The sequence below is a fragment of the Antennarius striatus genome, chromosome 7 (genome assembly GCF_040054535.1).
Source record: "Antennarius striatus isolate MH-2024 chromosome 7, ASM4005453v1, whole genome shotgun sequence".
NCBI lineage: Eukaryota > Metazoa > Chordata > Actinopteri > Lophiiformes > Antennariidae > Antennarius > Antennarius striatus.
This window is the reverse complement of record NC_090782.1, coordinates 12,150,132-12,177,723: the sequence shown is the minus strand read 5'-3', so window position 1 is coordinate 12,177,723 and position 27,592 is coordinate 12,150,132. Positions and strand designations below refer to the sequence as shown.

Below are 27,592 nucleotides of genomic sequence, written 5' to 3'. Positions count from 1 at the left end.
ATCACGGTTTCTGGCCTTCACATCCAAACGTTCTCCCCATTTCTCCAGCTTTTGGTCGATATCCTCCTTGAGCCGAGCATTGGACTCCTCATGCCGGTCACTCATCCTGGCTATGGCTTCATTCAGCATGATGGCCATAGCCTCCTTATACACCCTGGCCGTTGCCTCTGCTGCTCGGTCGGTATCCTCTTGTGCTTTGGTCTGTTTTAATCCCACTTTTCTCAGCTTGCGGTGCAGTATGAAAACACCAAAACCCAGTGCTGTTATCCCGATTGTTATGGTGGTGAAGATGTACACATCCTTGACATACTCCACATCCAGTGGGGCCAGACACATTGTTTTGAATGTATCCCAGCTGTCCAGCATGTAGTCAGTCAAAAAAGTCCCATCTGGACAATGGTGCTCACCAGTTCCGAACAGGTCTGGTGGAAAAAATTCTGTTGATCAAGTTAAGTGACCAGCTCAGTAGATTCATCATTGTTAGCAGACTTCGTATGATGATATAGAAAGTCATGCAACACTCTTCCTTTTTCAGCTTCCACCATTTCGTCTTCTGGTCTGCGTTTGCCCTCTTCATCTTCCTCACCACCAGAGTCATCCTACACACCACCATCCTATTCTGTTTGGCTAGACTCTCGCCTACCACTACTTTGCAGTCACTGATCTCTTTCAGGTTACACCATCTACACAAGATGTAGTCTACCTGTGTGCTACTACCACTACTCTTATAGGTCACCCTATGTTCCTGCCTCTTCTGGAAGAAAGTATTCACTATAGCCATTTCCATCCTTTTTGCAAAGTCAACTACCATCTGTCCTTCTGCGTTCCTCTCCTGGATACCAAACCTGCCCATCACCTCCTCATCACTTCTGTTTCCTGCACCAACATGTCCATTGAAGTCTGCTCCAAAGACAACTCTCTCACTTCTTGGTATGCTCTGCATTACTTCATCAAAGTACAACCAGAATTTCTCCTCCTCCAGCTCACACCCTACCTGTGGAGCATACCCACTAACAACGTTGAACATCACACCTTCGATTTCTAGCTTCAGACTCATCACTCCATCTGACACTCTTTTTACCTCCAGGACATTCCTAACAAACTCCTCCTTCAAGATAACTCCTACTCCATTTCTCTTTCTATCTACACCATGATAGAACAACTTGAACCCTGCTCCTAAAATTCTAGCCTTGCTACCTTTCCACCTGGTCTCCTGGACACACAGTATGTCTACCTTTCTCCTCTGCATCATGTCAACCAACTCTCTACCTTTTCCTGTCATAGTTCCAACATTCGACGTCCCTACTCTCAGTCCTATACTCTTGGCATTCCTTTTCTCTCTCTTCCTACGATCACACTTTCCTCCTCTCTTTCTTCAATGAAAAGTAGTCCAATGTCCACTGGCACCCTGTAGGTCAACAGCGCTAATGGCGGTCGTTGTTAACCCGGGCCTCAACTGATCCGATATGGAAGTCATAGGTTTGATTCGCATGTTTGATTTGGCAAAAGTTTTACGCCGGACGCCCTTCCTGACGCAACCCTCTTTATTTATCCGGGCTTGGGACCGGCACAATAAGACACTGACTTGTGGCCTCTTGTGGCTACATTGTGTATAATTAATTATATATAATTTAAGTAAACACTGATTGAGTAAAAAAGCCCCACAAAAGTCATGAGAACACAGAGCTATGTCTTTACTTCATGAACGAGAACAAGATTCGGTCTCAGCTGATGTATCCATCTGACAACTGTTGGTAAAGAATGAGATCCAGTCTTTTACTGTAAGAATAGTTTCCTCCTTGGGATTAATAAAATCATTTGCATTTCAAATATTAAACTCTGTTTTCTGTTTTCAGCTACAAATTATAACAAAAGTAATTTTATTAACTTTTCTGACAGCATCTACCAATGTAACCTCTCATGAACCTGATGCTCTGAAACCTTTAACTGAAACTGAATCATGACACATGACTTAATCATTTAAAACACACATGCAGAGGTTGGTGGCGCTTCATGACACATGGTGACTTAACTCCGCCCACACCCTTTGTCCACCCCCTGGTAATTGGATTACCTATTAGCCATCTAGAATTGCCAGTAACTGTCAATCGCTATGAAAAAACAAACAATTGCCAAACCTGAGCTCAGAGTGTGTACACGTTGACATGTTAGACCACTACAGCTGCCAGTCATTAGTCATATCCTGTATGTGTGAAGTGTTTGTAGTGTATGAATGTACCACTTACTCGAAAAACATTTGAATATTTGTCCTGGTGTCACAGCTGGATCCATCTCCAAGCTTAACACTCCCCGCCCCCTCCCACAACGATACTCTGGTTCCGATAGCCAATTATACTTCTCATGGCCTCTCAAATAACTTTAATCACTGATTAGGATTCTTTGTTCACAAAGAAGCTACTTTAAAGTAATTACTCAATAAAGAGAGGGGAAGTTGTCGTATTAAGTAGGTCTTCCTGCTGCTTCTCTCATTAGTGCTCACTTGGAGCTTTCAACTCCCTATTGTCACAAATGGAGCCAGCTTCATTCACAGCACAGAGGCTGTTCTCACCATGACCGGCTTTAAAGCCTGACGGCAGAAGCAGAGTACAAAGTGCTTAACAGCTCAAAGCCATGCTGACTTTACATTGGGATGGTATTAGTCTCATTGGTGATGCAGATTCAACACAGTTTCCTTGAACCCATCTAAAACTACTAGATCTAAAAAGTGTTAAATACATCCAAAAAAAGCAGAGAAGAAGGTGAAAAGTTTTCTGTGTGTCACATGTACATCGAAGCTCATTCGATAAGGATCCTTTCAAAAAGTTTTTCTGGTAAAGGAGAACTCTCATTTCATTAAAAGTAAATGTGTTGGATTTTTTTAAAGTATGTTTATTATTTTCCAAAATTTGAAGGTTTTTTAAATCTCTTTTTAAATAGCCACTTTTTGTTCTGTTCTTTATTGCTATTTTTAGCTTTAATATGAAACCACATTGATAAAAGGAGCTCATGAGACACTGGATTCTCCCTGGGTTCTGACTGTTTCTTCATGCAGCATTTTTACTAGAAGAGTCTTCAGTAACTGGTTGTAATTTACAACCACATGACTTCAACTTCAGTTCTACACACAACAGCATTTGACTAAAAGCAGCACTGTGTATATTTTTATTAAAAATAACTGTTAAATTACATGGAATGTACTCAGGTGCTACTAAGTTGAACAGTTGGCGGTGGTGATAGGCAAATAAATCAAAAAAAGCTGAAAAATGCTTTTTTTGACAATATTGTTTGGAGAATAAATGCATTAAAAATATTTGTATCCTTCATCTTTTGGCTGTGAAATATTTTCTCAGTTTAAAATTATGAGCATACATGTATCACAGGTGGAGTTTGTGTTGACAGCATGGATTTCTGTTGCTCCTTGGCATTATCATTATTTAGGTTGTTACTGCACTGTTGTGATGGTTCTTCTCTGTCTCATGAAAGCCTTTTTAGAGATGGTTGAGAAAAATATTATTTGTCATAAACACAATTACACAAGCATCAGACAGCTGTTTAGAGTTTGGTCTTTTTGTCCCTATCAAATACATCATTAACAAAATTAGCATTTTTTTTTACCTAGCCAGTTAAATCATCTTTAAAGAATAAATCATATTTTCAAATGGTACCTCTTATGTCCATCATTTATTTTGAATAAAATTTTTGAAGGTAGAGAATTCCTTTTTTGAACACAATGCTAATTTACTGAGAATAATGGAATCAGTTGAATTTGGAGTGCTGGAGCTCATGAGAGAAAAGAGTCAGACTGCTGGCAGCCGGCACCTCTGCTTGTATCTTAGAGCTTCACATTAACACATTTCAATCCTAAATGACTGGCATGAGGATGGATACTAGAAAAACAGGTCAAAGGGGAAATAACCAGAAAGATCCTTTCAGCGAGGATGCTTAATGACTCCAAGTCTTGCTTTCCACTGTTCCTACGGAACTCTAAGACCTTTTCAATAAATCATGCATCTCTGAAACATTTACAACTCTTGTTTCCTGAAATAATAAATCCCAAACATCTCTGATGTTCGAGAGAAATGCACATGAAACTTAATGTTTTAATTCTCTGTAAGCCACAAGTTACAAGTGACTTATACTCTGAGAACGAGGATCCACGCTGGAGCGAGATGGAAGGGAGGACAGGGGCAGAGCCTTGTTGTCGAGCAGCATATTTTATTTTCTCTCCCAGAGGTTTAGCGAAGCTGTGAGACTCTGAAGTTTTAGCAAAGGTCACAGGGTTATTATATAAACAATTCACATGGAGGCCTTCAAGCACCCAGAGGGAATGTTTAATGCAATGTTCACAATTTATGAAGTGTTGTAATGCTCAAGATGCACACGTGTCCAAATCTCACAATGCTGCATTATCTCTGGCTTTCTTTTTGTCGTTGAGCTGTTTTGTCAAGGCGAATGAAAACCAACCTTAATTAATTTGGTCAGCTGCCTCCGATAAACTTCATCGATGACATCAATTAGATTCTGATGAAAACAGATAAAAGCTATGGAAAGCAAATGGAATTTCTAAACAGGACTCATCAAAGTCTTAGAATTGGAACAAATTCCCATTACGTCTCACAAAAGCCTCTAATTTGCAAAGCTCATGTCTGGTTTGGTACTTAGAAGTACATGGTCAAATGATTCAGTCTTAAATCTTGTGCCAAGAGAAGCCAAATCACAATTTAATTTGGCACGTAGCTCCTCATCCTTTCTGAAACATGTGGTTAGACGCAATCCTTGGATTAGCGTGGACTTTAGAACTACAAATTTGGCTTGTTTCTCTGCTCTGGCAGAACAAACACCTAGTCTAACCCATTTGTAACACAACATTTACATTTCCAATCTCAGGGGGAAAATTGCATGCTTATTCCAGATTAGTTCTTCTTAGTTACCAAATTGCTGCAATTATGTGTGTCAATCCAGTGACGTGCCTCCACTCCTTTACTTTGTCTGTTTACGCTCTTAAATTTTGAATAAATTGTGATGAGTAATCCTAACTCCTAGTTTTGTGCAGATTAAACGATAACTTTGAAGAAATGCTTTGCTTCTGGTACACATTAAACCAAATAAATTTCTTCTGCTACGTCTTTCAAATAATTTAAAGAGTAATGTCAATAAACATAAATAAAAGAACACAAACACTGTATTTGACATTACTGTAAATATTGGTACATTCATGTTTGCACCAGTATTATACATCTTAAGTTACATATCTTAAATCTAGTCAGTGTTTCTTACAGGTTTATTTTTCCCCTCTTCATACTCCAAAGAGAAACAACTGACTAATAACTGCTAAATGCTAATCAAGAAAATGTTCATCCTAAATGCTTCAAAGAGCTGCGTCAGTGTTAGCAACTTTAATTTTATGTGTTAAATTATGAAAATCAAGCACTTGTTCCAATGGAAATTAACATCATATGTCTGGAAATTATCTTTTGAATTGTGCATCACACAAATCAATAAAAGACAACTAAAGGAAAAGGTTTATAATATACTACTGCAATACACATATTTGTAAAAAGTGAATTTCAGACAAGATTTTGATGGGTGGTTGCGTTACATATTTGTGTGTTTTCCATTCGTCAGCTTGCAGACAGGTTTCTATCACCTTATTAATAGATCTGGAGCTTTTAACAAATACTGTATTTCTTCTTCTTTGGTTTATCTTTTTTTATCCCATGTTTCATGCACATATCACACTGTTATTAGAAATTGTCAACATATTGACAAAAATAGATTGTTGTCACTTAATATGTGTTTTAATTCAGTGGTGTAGTGTCTCTTAAAACCCTGACAGTTTGAATGTAGGACAAAAGGGGAAGTATTTAACAAGCCGTTTTTGTTTCTCTTGATGTTTGTGTGTCTGTGTGTGCGTCAATCTTGGCAGACTACCCTCCTCCTCCTCCTCCACCAACTATGGACGATTCATCCAGTTTCCCACCATCTTCTGGTTCCTTCCCTCCTCCACCGGTGAACTCGTACGATTATCAGGTGAGGGAAAGTGTTGTTGTATTTTCTTGCTTGTCAGTAACTCTCTGAAAGTCAGTGCAGAAAGCGAAGACAGCCCCGAGCCCTACACTGAGTTCATGTACCAAGTCCAGAAAAACTGCCCATTTGAGTTGCTGCCAACTGCAGAGCCATCCAGCTCCAGATGCTGCCTGGAGCCAGCCACCCCTACTCAAGGACCCACACACAGCAGACTTCCTTCAGCTGGGAGAACTCCAGATCAGTGAGGATAGAAGGCTGACACCTATTGGTGGAGCCCGGTCACTTGTCTTTCCCTTTCTTCTCATCAGCACGTGTTTCGCCCAGGATATGTGGCCTCTGCACTCGAACTGACATTCTCAGCACCCGAACTGTAATGTGAAATCCTTTGAGTGTTTCACATTCCTTTGTTCAGTGGAGCAGGGGGAAAAACGCCTCCTGAAGCTCCTCATTTGATCTGATCTAAGTTTCAATCCTAAATGAAGACTTCCTTTGTAAGTCAGGGCTACCACGTTACATAATTTAAGTAAGTTATGTAATGCAAGTAAATTTAATGCTTCTCTACCCAAAGAATATACAAAGATAGAACACTGCATCCTGGGATTGGACATTTACGTCAGCTCATGTGGTCTCATCACCTAAACTACAAATAAGATCATCTTTATTGTTATTCTAATAGGTGACGCTTACAGTGATCAACTCTCTCCTAACTTCCTGAACCCTGTCAGTGTTAGACTGAGCCACTCGGCACAGCTCGTCTCTACTAACACATGCAGTCAGGTAAATATTAAATGAGACAGAGAAAACCCCTTCAACCTTAGAAATCCTTTCATTAGAAATGATCTGGTTTTCTATGGTTTCTACATTGTAACAGTTATAATTCGAAAGCTCAGGGTTTTGTCCAGTTTGGAACGCTCATCTTGTGGGTGTGATCATTATTCATGTGTTGGGTTGCGTGGGGGGGCGACCGGAAGCACAGTTCCAAAAGTAGAAGGCTAAATGTGTCGATTCTGATTATGTGGAAGATCACCACAAATTCATTTCATCTGTGTATGACAAACCCTGCAGAAGGAAGTTTGTAGTAAAAAGAAAGTTGGGGAAATATCCACTTAATTTGTGGGGCTCAGACGTGTAAAGCGTCATTGTAGTAGAAGACGAATAATTGTCATAGTAGCAGAAGACCAGGATAATAACTGATAACAGCTGTTATGACACAAATATGGGTAATGGGCTGCCATTGTAAGTTGAGGAAACATGACCTTTAGGCTAAAAAAAGCTATTGCATAAAAATGGGGATTCTTAGCTCAGTAAAAGCTGACTTTTTGGGGTGCATGTTTTTCACAGGACAACTGTACTAATTAAGTGGACTTAATAACAGAGATAAACAGAAAATGTCTGCGGTCGGTTTCTTTCCCTATTTAGCCGTGCCAGTTCTGTTATCAGTCATTCTCTTCTGAACACTGGAGACAGTAAAAGAAAAAGATATTTGAGGCTTAAAATACAAGAAATGAAGTGCTTGATTAGTTTTAAAAGTACTTTAGTGTTTTCATCTCTTAACTTTTCTTCTTCTATCAATTTGGCTGAATCACTCTGACCATGCAATTTAATTCCTTAATACAGAGCTGGTATCTTAATTATGTGTCCTTTAGTCAGAGGAGAACTTTCATTTTAGACGCCATTCAGAAAAGGGATAGATATCAATCAAAATGTCTTTGTATCATATTCTCTGTGCCTCAGCAGAGACATTACTCATACTGAATATATAAATGAGTGATGAAATGGTGTTTCCTCTGAAGGAGGCAGAAATATTTTTCTCTTCTTCATCACCCTTACTGGTAGACATGTCTGGATCTTTAGAAGGGTTAGAAAGGAGAAGAAAGCATCTTGTTCTCATCCTGACTGTTGTCCACATTGCGAAGCCCAACGTGGCAAATTTCCTTTCATCCTCCTTGTTATCACCGTTAAACAAGTTTTTCCGTTTTCCATTTGTTGAAATTGAGACAAGCCATTAGTGTTTTGTTTTGTTTACCCGCTCTCATGATTGCCTTAGATGTTTTTATGCAGCAGCTCTGCTCCAAATGGAGGCAAAGCCTTTCTCTAATAGTTTGTGACAGGTAATCCAAACACATAACATTAGAATAAGAAGCAGTCACTGATCCAGCCAACTCAAAAAGCCCCCGCAGGCAATTGCAAGAAGTCTTCCTGCAGTTGCAGCATAGTTCAGAAGACTAAAAATATATCTGTCATGGAGAAATTCCCGGGAATTTGTAGAAAACCTTGTGTCACTAATGGTCATATCATTTTAACTACTTTTCAGATTTGCGTGCAACAATTTTGTATTTTTTATTTTCAATTTATGTTGTGCCTTTTTGTACACGTTAAAGTTGTTTTGTCTGATGTGAAATAAGTCGGATGAATAAACCGGCGAGTGTGCTGAAGAAATGCTGTAACGCCTCCTATGATATGAACTATTGATGGTATTTAGCAGTTCTTCTCATCAAATACAGACCTCGTGTTTAAAACAAGGAATTAAAAGAAATATCTGATTTTTAAAATTTTTTTAAAATAACCTCTATGTTTGAAATGCAGCGGAATGAGATTGAGATGAATCATGTATGAAGAATCAGATGCTTTAAATCCAAGTGCACTGAAAAGCAGGAGGTTAATAGTGCACTGCAAAAAGTGGAAAGTTGTCTAAGAGACAATATTTTGCTTGTTATTTCTCACTGCATTTCTCTGAGTGAAGTCTCTACTATTGATGTGTGGCTTTAAAAAGAATTGTGTAGGGTCAAGGTGAGACATGAACTCAAGCACTATAATCCAAAGCATTAGAAGGGTGAAGACAGCAGGAGAGATGTCTCCCAGCAAGACAGTCACAATCATTTGTCATTGGTGATTATCTTCCTTAACTTCTGTGTGGAAACGAGCCATTCACTTAAATCATGTTTCCTGATTGTACTGCACATAAAGCATATGTGATGTTTGCTCTCAGATGAAAGGACCGGAGAAAACCCTGGAAGAGAGACGCTCCAGTCTGGATGCTGAGATCGACTCTCTTACCAGTATCCTAGCAGATCTGGAGAGCAGCTCGCCTTACAAGCCTCGGAGCGCACAAGTATGATACCAACACAACTTCACTCAAGCTCACAAATACACTCTCACAAGGGAGGGAAATATTGAATACTTTTTTATGACCCTCTATACATCTACAGATTTATCATCATGAGGAATAGGATTCAGTCTGACAGTGGTTGCATTAAACCTGAGGAACAATTTATTCTTGTTTTACATTCGTTAGTAAAGGAGCTGCATCCCTCTTTAACAGTATTCATGTATTGTAACAGTATTTCACTGCTGTATGAAAAGAGGGAAACAGACACACCTTGCAAAATGTTATGCAGTGATGTCAAAGTAAGCCTTGACCTATATCATTAGTTTATATTAAATGGTATTAAGAGCAATCTGAAAAAGTCAAAGCCTTGGGCATTTCACTAAATTGTTTGACACACAATAAATGTAGGACAGGCAGTAAAAAAAAAAAACAAAAAACCTCTGTATGAAGAGCAGGAGGACTTGCGAAGACCACGTCTCCAGTGAGACATTTCAATATGAGAAATGTTGGTCATTGTAGCCACACTAGCATGGCCGGTGTATGAAATCCTTGTAGGTATTACAGTATTTATTGTGTGTTGTTTTTCCTGTGTAGCCACCACGACTATGTTTTTATGTTTTATTTATTACAGATGCATATGTTACCCTGACAACAAGGTTAAGATGATAAATTATTGACAAAGCAATCTATTCATTTAGCTGTCAATAAGGTTCTGAGGTCTCGTACAAGCCTCACTGACTCATGGTCGAGGAGAAAAAGAAGGGAAATATTGAAACTACTTTTATATCATTTTTTTTTAGCACATCTGTGAATTTTTTTTTCAAGCAGCGCAATCACCATAAAATAATACCTTCTACAAAATTGTGTTTAGAGCATAGCACCTTATTGTTGTGGGGTTGTTTGAGTACCCCAATGATCCCAGGAGCAATGTTTTCAGGGGCTTCATACTCCTGCTAGGGTCTCCCTTGGCAAATAGGTCCTGGGTGATGGGGCAGATTAAAAGCAGTAACAAAACCCCTTTGGTAAGTAAAACATCAAGGACCATGACATCGCCCAGTATGGTGCAACCGGGGCCCTCTGGAGCCAGGCCCGGGGTTGGGGCTCGTACGCGAGCGCCTGGTGGCCGGGCCTCTGCCCACAGGCCTGACCGGAATCAGCCCGAAAAGACGACATGGGCCCATCCTCAGGTGGACTCAACACCCGTCGAGGAAAAAAAACCGTAGGAGATGGGTGCAGTGTGGATTGGGTAGCACTCGTCAGCACCTTGGTGAACGTGAGGATCACGTCACTGCGCCTTCGGGTTGGGGACAGGTGTCTCACTGTCGTTTTGGCCTACGGGCCAAACGGCAGTGTGGAATACCCGGCTTTCTTGGAGTCCCTGTGAGAGGTACTGAATAGTGCTCCGACTGGGTTCTCCATTGTTCTCCTTGGGGACTTCAATGCTCACATGGGCAATGACAGTGAGACCTGGAAAGGGGTGTTTGGGATGAACGGCCTCCCCGGTCTGAACATGAGTGTTATGTTATTGAACTTCTGTGCTAGTCACAGTTTGTCCATAATGAAGACCTTGTTCAGCCACAGGGATATCCATAAGTGCACATGGCACCAGGACACCCTAGGCCGGAGGTCGATGACCATCAGACCTCTGACCATGTGGGTTGGACACTCGGGTGAAGAGAGAGGCAGAACTGTCAATAATCACCAACTGGTGGTCAGCTTGATCCGCTGGCAGAGCACAGGGCCGGACAGACTCTGCAGGCCCAAACGTGTTTTGAGAGTCTGTTGGGAGCATCTGGCAGGTCTTCAACTCCAGCCTCCGGGAGAGCTTCTTTCACATCCCGCAGGAGGCTGGGGACATTGAGTCCGAGTGGATCATGTTCTCCACCTCCATTGTCGAAGCGGCTGCTCAGAGCTGTGGTTGCAAGGTCTCTTGCAGACCGGGGCGGTGGTCCCTCTTTTCAAAAAGGGGGACCAGAGGGTGTGTTCCAACTATCGGGGGATCACACTCCTCAGCCTCCCGGGGAAAGTCTATTCCAGGGAACTGGAGAGGAGGATTAGACCTAAAGTCGAACCGCGGATTCAGGAGGAACAATGTCGGTTTTTTCCTGGTCACGGAACACTGGACCAGCTCTACACTCTCCATCGAGTGCTCGAGGGTTCATGGGAGTGTGCATAACCAGTCCACATTTGTTTTGTGGATCTGGAGAAGGCATTCTTGGTACCTGGTGGGGAGTGCTTCAGGAGTATGAGGTTCGGGGATCTTTGCTGAGGGCTGTCTGGTCCCTGTATGACCAAAGCCAGAGCTTGGTTCGCATTGCCAGCAGTAAGTCAGACCTGTTCCAGGTGCATGTTGGACTTTGGCAGGGCTGCCCTCTATCACCGGTTCTGTTCATAATCTTTATGGACAGAATTTCTAGGCGCAGCCAGGATCTGGGGGGAATCCAGTTTGGGGACCAAAGGATTTCATCTCTGCTTTTTGCGGACAATGTTGTCATGTTGGCCTCATCAAACTTGGCCCTTCAGCATGCACTGGAATGGTTTGCAGTTGAGTGTGACGCAAGTGAGATAAGGATCAGCACCTCTAAATCCGAGACTATGGTTCTTGTCCGGAAAAGGGTGGTGTGCCCTCTTCAGGTTGGTGGAGAGCCCTAGCCCCAAGTGGAAGAGTTTAAGTATCTTGGGGTCTTGTTCACGAGTAAGGGAAGGATGGAACATGAGACTGACAGACGGATCGGTGAAGCTTCTGAAGTGATGCAGCTGCTGTATAGGTCTGTCATGGTGAAGAAGGCGCTGAGTCTAAAGGCGAAGCTCTCGATTTACCGGTCAATCTACGTTCCTACTCTCACCTATGGCTATGAGCTTTGGATCATGACCAAAAAGATAAAAACCCAGATACAAGCGGCTATAATGAGTTTCCACCGTGGAGTGTCTGGGCGCACCCTTAGAGATAGGGTGAGCTCATTAACCAGGGAGGAGCTCGGATATAGCCGCTGCTCCTCCGCCTCGAGCGGAGCAAGTGGAGGTGGCTCGGGCATTTGTTCCGGTTGACTCCTGGACACCTCCCTGGGAAGGTGTTCCAGGCATGTCCTTACGCTGTAAGGACAATGTCTCTCGGCTGGCCTGGGAATGCCTCGGGCTCCCCAGGATAAGCGGTTGAAGATGGATGGATGGATGCATAGCAGTTTGCGGACAGCGTGCAGTGTTACACAAAAAAGTTGGTTGTGAAAGCCTCATCGGTTAGAGAGAGGGAAATCGGTTCTTCAAACAAATTGAAAGTACTGCTCAAAGGAAATGTAGCAGATGTAGAGTGGAAGGAAGTCAAGCATGTGGCTTTGAAATGACACACATTAAAGCCAAGTTAGTCAAAGATGATTGGATGACTTGTAGTGTGTTTCTCATTGCGGTGAGTGGTGCTTGTGGTGCTCATAATAACACTATTGACCCGTTGAACTGAAGAACTCCCTTTGACCATTCAAATGAACCTACAAGGGTTTGTCATTAATCGTTACTGGATATAGTGACTGTGCAGGTTGAGCTTTATTATGTTCATGGCATCGTTGCTTTGCAAAGGTCACGCAACATTTGACTGTTGGTGCTTCTGCTTTTCAGTGTAATGTCCTTGTTCACCATTTTTAGAAGGGTTTTTGTTCACTTGCTGTTTAGAAATTCTGTCCTACAAACTCTTTTTTCAAGGAAGGAAGAAGGCGGGTATTTTTCTTTATGTTATCTTAAATGAGAAGATCTGGAAGCACAACTTGTCTCATTTCAGCTTTACTTTATTTATCCTGGTTTGCTGTAAATGCAGAGGGAACCCGGGTCAATTGAGCAAAAACATTTTCTGGCTGTCAATTAGTACAGGTCAAGACAGACCTAGTTTTCAGAGATATGTGATGACAATGCTTTTATGCAGTGGTTCTTATTCCAGATTAAACACAGTTAAAAAAAATTTTTTTTAAAAAGCATTGTGCTAAGCTTGTAATAGCTACCTGCTGGCTGTTGCATTATAATTAGCTTTCATACAAACAATGGTATCACAGTCCTCATCTTACTGGTGGCAGCAATGAAAACAAGTACATTTCCAAAAAGTTCATCTATTCTGTGCCTTAGAGAAAATAAAAATACAATATTGTTTTGCATTCTTGAGTGCAGCTAAATCAAATATGATATGCAGCACCAATATACTTCTGGCTTTCAGCTTTACACAATCTAATTGAAGCTTTTCTTGTTTTTTATGTATAGATTTTGGGGAAATTTTATGTATTTTACAAAGAGGTGACCATCCATTGAGGCTAGCGTGTTTGAGCAATGCTAGCATTCAGTCCAACCTCAGAGCACAAAGAATCAAAAGCAAAATGTGCAAACATCATGTTATCTGTGTTTCATGTAAATACACTGACACACAATGCCTCCCCACTCCATTGAGTGTGAGTGTGTATGTGTGTGCGTGCGTGCTTGCGTGTGTGTGTATGTGAGAGATGTATAAAATGTACACAAACTTTCAGAAATGCAGGGGCTGAAACATGTGGCACTTTCATAGGGATAAAGTCTGTGTAAGTATTTTATAGTAGATTCTGGGGGCCTTTGTCTACATGAGGTGAAAAATTGATGTGCACCTGTGTTACTCTGAGCCCAGCTTGCGAATGAGCGGGTGAACAGTCATACTAACTAATGTATGGCTGTCATGGTGCTTTTACCTGTCAGGGTCAAAGTTGCTGCATGTTTATTTTTATCTCAACCTGCTGCAAGCTTTGGAGTTGTGGTAGAGAAGACACCACCTGTGTGTCAGTGCAGCACACAGAGATGTTGTGACATGTATTAATCATGAAATGTTGTGTATCAGATATTCTGTCGACTTAACCCTTTGTATGCAATGTTACCATAATACTCATTATATTTTATTGTCTCTTTCTGCATATGGAAAAGATTTGCTGTCTTTTATTGTTGCATACTTCTAACACACACTCACTTTGCTACTACTCTTTCCTCAGCTAATGCTGATTCTAGCTGATTAACCTCAGGTTGACCTTTCCCCCCCTCCAGCTGCTCCTGTCAGTCCCTGCTCTGCTTCTTTCCACATTATCCTATAACTTAACGCTGGTCTGTGTGTAAAGCAGGTTTCAGCAGTAGCACCACAGCTATACACTTATCTTCTATGTGTAGAAGTGAGGACTAACCAGTGGTTTTGATTTACAATCTTCTGAGCTCCAGCAATCACAGAGCCAGCCCTGCAAGATCAATAGGCCACCCTGCCCTCTTCCTTTAAAACTTCTAGGAGAGGAATCCATCCAACGATAAATTTGGAATCCTCAAAGGGACCTCAAGTGTGCTCACCTCCCAGATAAAATTGAAATGGACATCGCTGCTCATTCATAAAAATCTAAGTAGCATTCCTACACACATTCAGCCAGCACTGATGCTTCAGACATCAAAACAATTTTGTTTGCTTTAGTTGGTATTCTCTGTGGCATAACAGTGGGTAATGAAACGTGATCATTATATAATTCCCATTTGTTCTCTCTCCATTTCCATCTTAGTTTCCATTTGTTTATTTGACACACTCATTTAAGTTTGTTTTATTGTGTGTTTGCTTTAAACCTGAAGCAGAAAAAAGAGATGCGCTAGTCGGGTCATGCTAATTTTTTCCATTTGAGATTTTTGTTGTATAAGATGTGAATATTGTTCCACAAAACATCCTGAAGAGTTTTTGATGTATATAAAAGTCTTTGGTCAGAAGGTTAGAATGGGTTTAGTTCAGTGAGTCTTTGAAATTCAAATGAGATTTGAGGTTGGTTTTAAAACAGATAACCAGACACCCGAGCAGACATCGTACTTCATCCTACCTCATCGCACCCATTCAGACAAAAGTTAAAGTCAGCAGCAGCCAGCTGAGGGCCTCACATATAGTCAGCAGATGAACTGTCACAGCTCAACGTCACACATCATTTTAAGGTCACGTTCTTGGTGTTTGTCATCAATTTTGATCCTGGGGCTGTGATTGGAGGAAACGCAAGAGAGCATGTCCATGCTAATTTTTTCATATGTGCTACTCTTCAATCAGAGCCGAAACACTTGCCCTAACATGCAATATAAAGCTGTCTAAACATACCAGGTCCGTTTGGGGGAGTTAACAAGGAGCCCCAGATGACAAAATATTGCTCCTCAAACACCAGAGCAGCACCACTGCTCATGCTACTGAACCATCGACTGCCATGACCTCTTCTTCACACTGACTTCTTGTGTATTTCTGGTAAAAAAAAAATCAAGATCAACACCCCTCCTGTTGAGATTCTGACGGTTTTCTGTTTTCTGCAACATCAACCGTAGACACGTCCATCACACACAGAGGTTGACTGTTGTGACTTAATAATTTTAACAGGTAAAAAAACAATAATTCATAAATTTAAACACATGCAAAGCTCCAAAACATTTATCTGGTAAGTCTTTGTTTTTTCTGTGTTTTTCATTATTATGACGATGACACTAATTTGATCATTTGTTATCATTCAGTGAATGCGTTGAGAAGATAAGTGTAGACAGTGCTGATGTTCTTAAACAGTTATTCACTATACAACCAATTGAACAACCACATTAAGCAGTGACATTTTTGTTCCAATTAAACTCTAATGCACTCCCTTCATTAAAGCTGCACCTCGTTCTGATTTGATTCAGTCTGGTGTGAAGAGATCCAAACTGAAATTAAAAAGCTTTTCCTGTCTGGAATGTCCACATGCTGTGAAATGAGTGTGCAGGATAATATATAAAATACTGACAGCTTTGCCCTGTATGTGACATACCCTCTGCACCACAATAAACTTCCCCTGTTGTCATGCACTGAATCAAGAGACGAGTGTGTCTTTGCGTTTGCTCTGCCACCATCATTTGCAGTCACTGAGTGAAGTGGACCAAGGCCAAAGTGTGTTTGCTAATACAGTCGAGAGAACGTACAGAAACTGCTCCCTGTGTTTACTGGTGCTTCTGTGGAAAGAGGTTGCGACCCTGTGATTTGGACGTCAGATGTCATTTGTTTGTTACACAATTCTAGAGTTTTTACAAGTAATTCTAAAGGTGTACATTTTGTTCCTAGAACTTGACCTGGGGTTTGGCTTTGGGTCAGCTGGCTTAGGAAGGTTCTTGTTCTGGCTCGACGGTGCATATAGCTTTTTGCCAGTTTGCCATCTTTGACTAAGTAATTGTAGATATTATGTAAACATAGGACAAAGAAATAAACTAAACTCAGAAGTAAAGCAGTTTAAAAAAAACCTAAAATGCATTAGCCTTGGTTTGAATCAATGCATGAGTTGTTGAACTTATGGCATGTTCCCACTGGTTAAGTTTTTTTTTCACAGTGAAAGAAATTTAAATGAACCAAACTGCTTCACTGAAAACCATCTGTTCAGTCCACACATTTGTGAGATGTGTCTGAGATATGAGAGAGAGAGAATGTAAACACAGGAAAAGACACATCAATATGACAACATTGTTGGATAGGTCCAGGTCAGGTTCAATCTCTGGCTGACGGTGTATAAACAATTTGTTTATTTCCCACATCCACATGTCAGTCAGTATACAAAAGTGCACCCGCTATGAGAGCTGTTTAGTTTATGCTGTACCATGTAGTTGGGTCACATAAAGGTCAGACTGAGGTCAGCTCACATTCCCACCAAAAATAGTCTCACAATATGTATGAGTCTTCAAAGACATGGTATCAGGGTACAATTTCTGTGTTCTGATCTGCCCAAACAGATAATACCACTGAGGAAAACAAACCAATTTCTTAATGAGGAAATAATGTTTAAATAAAGTTTAAATGTGTTAAAGAGTTCTCGTGAAACTCTGTATTTGCAGGTCACTTATAGACATGTGTGAAAAGGCAAAAATAGGTGAATGCAGAAGGCTAGATGAAGCCAAGCTTCACTATAATACATTTACAAAACATATCAAAACGCTTTTGTAATCTGAACCTTCATAAATAAAGGTTTGGTTTAAGTATGTGATAATAATTATGATTATATATGTTATCACAGTATTGTATCTTGTGGCAGAAATGTTCAGATGAAGATGTGTCAGATGTGTCATCTGTTTTAGAGAAATGCTGACACATACTACAACTGAACAGTTGCATTTACCTTTTAAATATTTTTAAATGCAAATTCAGCGTCCTTGGTTTCTCCAGGTGTCTGAACACAGCAGGTATATTTTGCAATTCAAATGAGTAGCTCAGTAGCAGTTACATTATGTTTCTTTTTGATTGATGCTATATAAATTAACAAAGAGAAGGGCATCATGTTACTGTCACCTCATCACTGTCAGCAGACAAGCTGCAGTACTGTTCACATCGATCTGTTTTGTTTGTTTTTTTACTCTGTCAAAGAGCTTGATGTCTGTGTAATAAGTTGCCATGTCCATACAAAACAGATGGATATTATTGAAGTGACTGACAGTTTAGCTGAAGCCAAGTGCTTGAAATGCTGCTGAGATGGATCCTTCCACACGAGCGCCCTAAGGAGGCCTCGCTTCACATTGTGCCAGTCAAGCCATACAGTGACACTCCCATCTCTCAACTGGCAGAGCATTACAGATGGCACCCTCTGTCACAACAAGCAGAATAGGCCCTCGCTGCTTGCTCCCACGTTTTCCAGCGATCATGCTGAATGATCAGAGAATGCCGACTGCAGACCATACTGGCAGTGTCTTGGAAAGTCTGATAAAGTTGGTGACTTTTCTTCTGCTCCTTGTATGAAGATCAGCCACTGGAGGCATCCTAAGAGGCATCACCTTTTCAGTTCTGTCTTCATTGTAACTCAAAGTCTGAACTATTTAAATTGCCAGAAAAATATCATTTTTAGAAAAAAAATGTCTTAATGGAACTTTCTGACAATTTTTTCACTTTTTTTACATGAATTTTTACACAATCTTTTCGTGTAATATCAGGGCTTTGAACCAGAATTTTTTGCCAATCGGTTCCTTCCCAACAGAAACGGCGTCCGGTTTTTGTTTTTGTTTTTGTTCCATGAACCGGTTCAGAGCCCTGTCTAATATTGTGCTAATTGTTGTTTTTTTTGCTTGCAAAATGCAGATGCATGTGCCTGATTGTAAACATCAGGTTTTTCAAGGAAACAATATCAAATTTATGATGTAGAAGTCTCAAATCCTGAAAGTGTATTAAATATGATACACTTGGCTCTAAAGGGTTAAATTGATTTAGTCTAAACAAAGAGCTATTCAGTGAAACTTAATCCAAGGTTGAACCAGTGAACGGCCATCATTTGGTTGATTTTCATTTACAACAATATTAGCATGTTGCCACATTTCTAGCTAATTACTTCATTAGTTTCTCTATTAGCACTCTGTTAATCTTACCTTTAAATGTTTTTTTTTTGTAGTCTTTGTACTTTAAAAAAAAACACGTCTCTGTTTTAATCTCCTTTTTAGCTTCCGGGAATGGTATTTGTTTTAGGCTATTAAAAATATGTAAAATGTTGCTTTATTTATTACTTGGTGTTTTTCAGGTCTTGAGTGCCATCAGTGAGTCAGTGCAAATTAGGGTTTATCTTATAAAAACTAAAAAAAGCCTTTTACATCATTATCTTGCTCACAATGTTTACCTGAGTTCCCGTGTTCCTATATGTCTAATATTTTAGGGGTAACTTTTATGGGTTGATTTTGAGAAAACAATGTCTCTTTTTGTGTGTCTTTAGGAAATATACTTTACTATTTATGTCAAAAAGCCCACTTTATCTAGGACTGATGTACTGAACTGTTCTACCTAATTTTCCCATTTATCGTATTTGACCAGTTAGATGCTTTCCAGTCTGTATATTAAAACACTGTGTGCTCTGCTGTTAGCTCACCTTCTGCTGCTGTTTCCATGTGTAATACTCGTGTCATGATCCCTGACTAATGCGAGGAATCCCCTTCACATAGTTTTGGTGTCGCAACACTGAGACACTTAGTATAGAAGGAACTGCATGCGGTAGCCCATGTTGTTCATATGATCTGTCAACAGAACAGTGAGTCAATAAAGGAAAAGCTGCTGCTATGTGTTTTTTAGGACAATTCTGTTGTTTGCCCTTTCAACATTGGGAAAACTTGCGATGGTTTCTCTCTTTGATGATGACAGATACCTGAGAAATGTGTTTCCAGCTTCTAAAGCTGTCACCAGTATGGCGCTGGTATGCTAGCCATCGTCTTCGATTCCCTTCACAAGGTCAATGACCAGCTATTTTTGCAATGGGTAGTTTATTCTACGGGGCTCTGATGTTACAAGTGTGCAATTGAGTGCTTTTGCTGCTTGTCTCTAAGAGCTGCCAGAACGCCGCCAAGATGACACTGCAACTCTGTAATTATAGGGCTTGGTGGTGTTTAACTTTTCCCTCTGTTTGTGTCATATACGGCTATTTTCTGTAATTGCTTTGTTGCTCCGTGGAGCAGAGATGTTGCCACAGTGCCAGTAGCTCCCATTGACCTTAAGGTCAATCTGGCAGCAGGTTCTGAGTTTTGACAGGGGTAGCCAACTGTGGGGAGACGAGCATGCCTTGGGGCAATCATTGTGTTCCATCAATGTTTGTTAGCCAAACAAACTGCACATATCATTGTCTTTCATCAGCAGAGTGAACCAATGACAAATTTAGTTGATGCCAAGAAGCTGTGACAATCAATGTATTCTGCCTCTTTACATCATCCTGGAAACAATGCTAAAAGCCTGACCATCAACTTCTGTCATTGCAAATTATCCCTGATCCATACAATGTGCAAGCTTGCAGTACACACCCACACACAAACACAAAGACACACAGCTTCTGAGAGAACAGTTGCAGTTGTCTATCTTCGGGATTGATGAGATCGACACACTGTAAGCGATGGACATTTCAGCTTTGCAGTGTTTAATTTCTTCAAGCAGAGGGTCATAAGTGCATGAAAGCCTCATTACAGGGATGAGTCAGTTGTGTTTGAGGTGAGACACCAGCCTGTAGTACTGCAGGATAAAACAATTAGTTTCTGCGTGAGAGCTACAAAATGCACATTTCTTGCTTTTTTAAAGATTGCCTGCAGAAATGCCACAATCAGGGACTTTTTCCTTCACGCAGTATCTCAGAACAGAATTTTTAGTTGCATCATTGAGTAACATACTTTAATTTTTATAATGTTGTTACATCATTTTAGAAATATTACCTTTTTTTCTGATGCAGCTTTTCAGGAGACGAACGTAACTGAAAATGAGAAGAATCATTGACCTAATGTTCATCTAGATTGTCTTTGGGTTGTTTTGGCGGTGAGACCAGGCAGTCTTAGTGTTGTGGACTGCACAGTAAATTACTGCCACCTGACTCATTTATTGCCTCACATCTCTCCCTGCACTTTGAGTTACTGTATGTCTCTGTAGTGCAGACTGAAGAAAGACAAGATAGACAGAGTTTACTGGTTTTAGTTCAAACACATAATTCTATTGCTGTTATTTATTGTTGTGAAGGTTGTGCATTTTTACTGCAGAATGTTCTAAGTTTTTACAAGGAGTGCGTTATTTTAAAGTATTCTGAATGACAGAGATGGACTGATGACACAGCTTTGTTTGCAAGTAACATTTTTTGAATTGTGAAAAATGTTGAATATCAGGTCATAGTTTGATTCAATGACACGGTATGGGTCACATGGCTCAGACTAGTTGTTGGTCAGTCCAAAAAATTGCATTACAGAACTTCAGTTTTGTTTGGTGGTAGTTTGGAGGATGACTGGACTTAAAAGTTTTGTGTAATTATCTCTGTCCAAGTTTTTATTTCCTCATGGAAGATCACTGTTGACATTGCTTACATACTTGTTTATCAGTGGATTTATCAGACATTGTAAATCAGTCTGTTTGTATAAAAAACTTGAACTTTTCAGACGGAAGTCAAATCACAAATATTATATCTGTTATATTATCAAGGGAGTATACTTTGGAATGGGACACTAAATTTGTAAAACAGCTCTTTATTTTAGCTTCTCATTGCCTCTTGAGATTTCCTCCCCTGTTAGTGTGCCTTATTTTTCATTCTTCAACAGTTTGTCTCATGTGTACAGATTGGGATGTATTTTCTGAAATATAATCTGATTTCCAAATTTTCCAGTAATATTCCAGATGCAATGATTCAGGTCGCATGAAGGACCAGATCCAACTTCATAGTGGGGTCAGGTTCACATCCAGTGAAGGGGAGACTGCAGTGGCTGGACATGGTATTATTTAAGGAAGAAAGTCGAACATTTCTACTGTGTCCAGTGAAGGTGAAAGCATTGCTGAAATATTTAATGTGAATGTCGCAAACTACTTGAGGAACAGTGTTGGTATCCTCAGACTGGTTGTATTGAGGCTGGTGATGGAACTATTGTGTCTGACTGTGCAGGGAAAAGAGGGCAGAAGTTCTGAGCTGGTTTATAGGTAGAAATCTGTCCATGGCCACATCGTAACAGCTGGAATAGATCGATGAAAATAAACTGTACAGCCAACAGTCAAGACCATGAGCTTCAAATGAAAAAGTTGTGAGAAAAATAATAATAATAAGGTCTTAAATTAGTCTGAAAAGATGCAGAACTTCTTCCTCTTTAGGGGTTTTCCCCAAGCTTGCTTAACCCCCACCCCCCACCTCCTCTTGGTTTGAAATGCACAGTTAACAGTTTTACTCAGCACCCAGAGGCTTGTATAGTCTCTCCTAATCTTTTTTAATGTGTCAAAAGGCTTTCTTGAGAGTCTCTGTGAAATTTCACACTTAAGTTGTTTGCAAAGTCAGTCTGAATCAGTGTAGAGTGAGGGTTAACTTTTCTGAAGGCTTAAGGGAAACTTTTAAAAACTGTATGTTTTTCTTCGTGTATGGAGGTGGTGTAAGCGACATCAACATAGTATGCATTCAGACTGATGTTTAAAATCAACTGTAACTTGGTACATAACAAAACCTTGTCATTTTTAGCAGGAGTGCTTGAAAAGAAAGGGGTCTGTGTTAGTTTCATTTGAACCCACTAAAAATCAATACAAGTCCCCAAATACAGAACGCATGTTTTCTAGATTAATTAATAATTTGATATAAAAATCAAATTAAGAATGAAAACCTTAATTGAATTGTACGTATGATTTGTAATACTGTGCACTTTCCGTACCATTGCAGATTATGGAGACACATGGAAGTTTTTTCTTATTGTGTTGTAGCAAGCTGTGTGCGATATTGATTATATTGATTTTGTGTAATGGTTGGACAAAGTTCAAATATACAAAAATATACATATAAAAAAAAAAATCAACCATGCTATCTTTGTCTTGTTAAAAACATTTTTACATAAAAATGAGAAACCAATCAATTTTCTTTTTGTTATGTTGCAGCGATGTTCAGCCTTTTTGTTAACATTTTCTAATAAATTATGTATGAATGGCAACCTGCAGTACAAATATTACCACACAGAATCTGCAATAAAAAAAGAACCTCTGTGTAATAAAACATTAATAATACATTAAACTAGAGCATGGTGTCTGATCCATCCTAATTGAGGCTATTAAGTATGAATTGACTGTACTTTGCTTTAAATAAATACTGTAGATGAATTGGCCTCTGGCAGAATATATACACAGTGTATCACAGGAAGCTGTGACTTAAGAGCCAAGAAAACATCTTACTCTTAAAAGAGAAAGTCATATTATCATTCTATATTGTCAGCGTCTCACTTATCAGTTTCTTCACTTATCCATTATATTACTTTAGACCACACTCATTAGTACTGACCTGTCAAAGGCAACCCACAGCTAAAACGATAGTTAAGTTAATGTGAAAACTCCTCCATTGCTCTGATATTTTCTTCAGACTATATGCATTTGATTAGTTTCATCACCCTCAGAAAGTGGTGAATCTATTCATTGTAATTTGTGGAAAATGTACCATGACAGTGTAATTATTTTGAGGGACCAATTTGCATTTCCAGTGCGCTGTTAACTAAATGCTACTGTAGGTTTTAAAGATAAATTAATAATCTAGAGTATTTAAAACCCATGAAACATTTAAATTAAGTAATTTCACTTCCTAAAGGGCATACTGGAGATTTTACCATACATATGCAGACAGACGCACTTTTTAAATAAACATCAGCACTAATCAGCAAGACTGAAATCAGTGTGAGAGCAGAAAATATTTTCTGGAGCTTTTAATGGTTCCTTCGGGGCTCCCCTCTGATTTAGATTAGATGGGATTTAGACAAAGTTGATGCTTTCACCTCTTACCAAAACTTGGAGCTAATTTTATTTTAGTACAGTTTTAGGTTCCAAGACTCAAAGCTACTGTATTAATTGACAGACGACACAAGAATCTGATGGAATTGCAATGTTTGATTTAAGCAAGAAATTACAAAGGAGTGCAGCAGAACAGCAACTCTCTGCAGCAGGCTTTGATCAGCTTTTAAGGCAAATCAATTGCAATTGTTTCTCTGCCCCAATTTGGAAGATATCTCACCAACGTGAGTTGCAAATGGTCTAAAGACTACAAGTGTTCATTTTGGTTCCTGTAGTGCTGCAAATTTAGTAATTGACTCTGATTTTTGGCTGCAGGCAATAACCTAATAAGGCCATCCAAGGTTAATGACAGACCCTTTTTAGACTGGCTGAACATCTGACACCGATATGTGGTGGTAGTGAAAAACAATTATTACTCACACACGAGACACTCAGGGCAGAAGCCTCTGACAGTTCGGTGAAACATAGTTATTCTGTGTTACTTGATGCCATATTTTGTTATAATAATACCCGTTGTGCCAAAGTTGTTCAGATGGTGAGATTCCCAGCAGTTGGTTGTGCTATTACTTTGCAGCCGTCTCTTCCCAAGAAACCAGGACCACAACTCTCAGTGATTTAACACCTTTCTCATCCAAATAACTGGAGTCAGCACAAGTGTCATGTGCCATTGCCAATCCGCTGTCATGGCGTCCTCTGCCAAACAATTTATCACTTCCCCTCCTATTTTATTAGCCATAGATTATGGGTGGTTGTGGACAGTGCAGAGCCTCTGCTGTCGAGGTAGCCTTGTAATTGACTCTGGGGAGGCAGGGTGGATAATCGTTTGAAGTGTAAATCACAGTATCAGTAAATAGCTTTGGAATACTACTGTTGTGTATTCACCATTCAGCATGTATTTTAGTTTTTCATTCATTGCATTGCTGCTATTCTCAAGGTGAGTTCTTTTAGCTATCAAAGCAGTGTCAGTCAGTAAGTCAGTCCCCTGCTCTGGACCACATATTCAATGTATCTCAACAACAATTTTATGGATTTCAATCATGTTTTTAAAGCACATTAAACATACACATAAGGTACCTTCAGAAGGTGTATCCTTCTTTGTGTTTAGATTTAAATTTTAACCCAAACACTTCAGTTTTTCATTGAACAATATTTATTTTGTTTTGAAAATTAGCAATTTTTAATAACAAATATCTTCTGTTTTTCAGAATGCTGGATCTTCTACAACCTCCACCCCCAGTGCTCCAGTTACTGGATACAAGCGTATGGTCATTCCAACCCAACCACCTTTGACTGCTACCAAGAAGTCCTCTACCAAACCTCAGGCTTATGGGGGAGGTTCCACTATACCTCCTTCCTCTGCCAGTCCAGTAGCCAAACCTCCAAGCCAAACAGCTCCTCAACCTGTCCCTGCTTCCTACACCACAGCGACAACCCCAAGCCAGCCAACCTTCAATGTCCAGGTGAGGTCAGCCCAGCCAGGCCCCCAGCATCAAGTTCCAGGTGGACATCAGTTTGGCCAGCAGCCTGGTCGCAGCCCTGCACAGGTGCAGTACATGCCTGCCCAGCTAAAAGGTCCTGACTTTGCTTATGGACCACCGCAGCCTGGCTTTTCTCCGATGCCTCAGGGTGTATATCAAGAACAGAACCTTCCAGGAGTACCTCAAGCTGGTGGCTTCAGCTCCAGGAGACCTGAGCAGGTCCCTAATCAAGCATACCAACCTGCAGGCCCCAAGAAGACCTACATCACAGATGCACCGCCAAGCTTGTCTCAATATACCCCTGGGCCAGCTATTCCTCCAAAGGTAAGGTTGTTGTTTTTTATTCATTACACATACAACATACTTTCATAAGCTGCGATTTTGTTTTGTTTTTGGAAACCTAATTTAAAAAGATTCCATTTAATAAAAGGCATGCAATTCTCTTCTGGATTTTGGCTAACCATACTAGTCCAGACATTTATTTCCCCAGCCACATGCCGTAACTCCCTCTGGATAATTCTTCTCAGACCAACCAGGAGAGTTAATTAACTAAGTACTTCTTCCCACTTAGTTACCCCTGGAATACCTCTACATGGAGGAGTCATAGGACATTCTAATTGGTTAGTAGAAAGCAAAGCAGTCTTCATACCTCTCTAGGACATTTAGCTCTGCTATCCCAAAGTCTGAGCTTTGACACCAGGAGAAAAATTGTGTAGCGAGAATTTTTAACTTTTATTCAAAATTATGTCCTTTAAATTACTCATCAAATTGTCAAACAATAGGTAAGTTTCCAATATGTAGAATGAGACATCCCCCAGCCTCCTTCCACTGAGGCATTGACATTCATCAATTCTGAGTCATATGTCCTTCATGTTACTGGTTTTCCTACCCTGAGTTAATGTTTTTTTAAATAGCCAGTGTGCCATCAGTCTATAGGTGAAAGAGGGTTAATAAAGGTCACAACAATGTTTTCATCTAGGGTGACATATAACACATTAGGTCACATTAGGCAGTGCTTTTCAGACTGAAACCATGAGATCACTTATTGGAGTTTGCTTCTTTCTCTTGGATGGTGCATTTTAAAACCACTGGGGGAAGTATACTGTAGATAACATGTTGTCACCACATCAAATCAAAATCCCAATCTGTTGGACCCCTCTCCATTGTAGTCCCTCTTTTATACATAGGAGCAATGGAGAACTGTGGTGCAACATTCTGATCTTCAACATGCAGTGTAAGTTACAGTTAGCTTTGTTTTATGTCAGCATCAACATGTGCAGAACTGAAATGTCCTTTGTCTATAAGTCCTTTGCCAATTTATGTCAGTAAGCTTGATGAGGAGCTTTTTAAACACTTTCAGCTGCATCACTTGTAGGCAGTGAAGTCCTCAGGTCAAGTGTAAGCATCTACTGAAACCTGGATGGTCTTTTTGTTCTTCAGGGTCTTCATTGTTTGGGGCATCTGGGACATTTTTCAGTACTTCTGTACTATTTCATCCAACATTTAAGCACATATCTGTGTTGGTGTGTATGTATATATGCTTACAGTATATAGCACTTGTTCATCATGAGATGAGAATGCTTTGGGGAGCTGAACCATCTTTCATTGAAATGCTCAGAATAAACAGTTGTTTTAACCTTTATGCATTTTTAAATATCCTGTCTGTTGGGGATTTACACCATCTGATTTCATTTGTCTCATTAAAGGCAGCTCATATTCATGCATTTATATTTACACACTGTAAACTAATGCACATAGCCTTTCATGGTATATATTTTTAATTTGATTTCAGTTCACATCCACAGTTAAAGGTTTAAAGGTAACAGCACAATTCTTTATTCTTATGCTGATGTGTAGTTGTGAGTGCTGCATGAGTGTACAGTTGTAATTTGACAGGTTAAATGGCATTGAAGGTAGTGTGAATTTACAGAACTCATTACTTTGTCCTCATTTTAACATTATAAACTAATTTAAACTATTAAAACTATAAATCAATCAAACATGTGAACTGAGCGAAAGCTATAACATTTAAAATAAGAGTTTAACATTAAATGTTCGCTTATCAAACGTACCATACTAGGATTAACAAGTTTGACACTGTAGTACAAGAATAATACTATAATTTTCCACATCTATATGCAGTATTCCCCTGTTGAGGATGATGTTTTTTGTGTTTTATCAACTATATAACAAGTGAATATTTGAAATGTTTTGAGGTTTTTTTGGTTTGTTTTAAAGAAAGTCAGCTAAAAACTTTAAATGTGCTGGATACAGTGTTGTTGCCTCATGAACATAGTGTTAACAGACTCAGAAAGCTAGTAGTGCTGATCAAATCTCCTTGTAATGCATGACAAAATCCTTTTGTCAGTTCCTGTTTCCTATCAAGGACTCATTTTTCAAAAACACTACAAAGGATGTGAAGTGGTAAATCTCTCTTTTGAAACTTCATTGTGAACTTGGCATGTACTTTGAGAGATAGGAAAGTTTGCCCACTCATTTTGTTATCCTGCGTAAAAGTTATCCTTACGCAGGATAGCATTTTTTTATTTTAACATTTTTACCAGAGCTTAATTTTAATAATCCATTTCTAAACAGGGTCAAAGGTAGTACAGGTACATGTATTCACACAGAGGAATGAACTTCTAGCTACCACTAAAAGCATATTCATAACAAGATTAACAAGAATTACATTTGATTTTGGCAAGAGAGGTATAAAACTGTCGTAGTCCAGGCCTC

General features: G+C 39.7%; 1 protein-coding gene across 3 annotated transcripts in view; it reads left to right on the top strand.

The window, feature by feature from the left end:
• lpp (LIM domain containing preferred translocation partner in lipoma) overlaps positions 1-27,592 on the top strand; it is a 147,047-nt gene that overhangs the window by 64,720 nt on the left and 54,735 nt on the right. For all 3 annotated transcript variants that reach the window (XM_068318489.1, XM_068318490.1, XM_068318491.1), the window contains 3 exons: positions 5,927-6,030; positions 9,017-9,139; positions 24,584-25,180. In XM_068318489.1, coding sequence (XP_068174590.1) covers positions 5,927-6,030; positions 9,017-9,139; positions 24,584-25,180 — 824 coding nt within the window. The remainder of the gene's footprint in view (positions 1-5,926; positions 6,031-9,016; positions 9,140-24,583; positions 25,181-27,592) is intronic.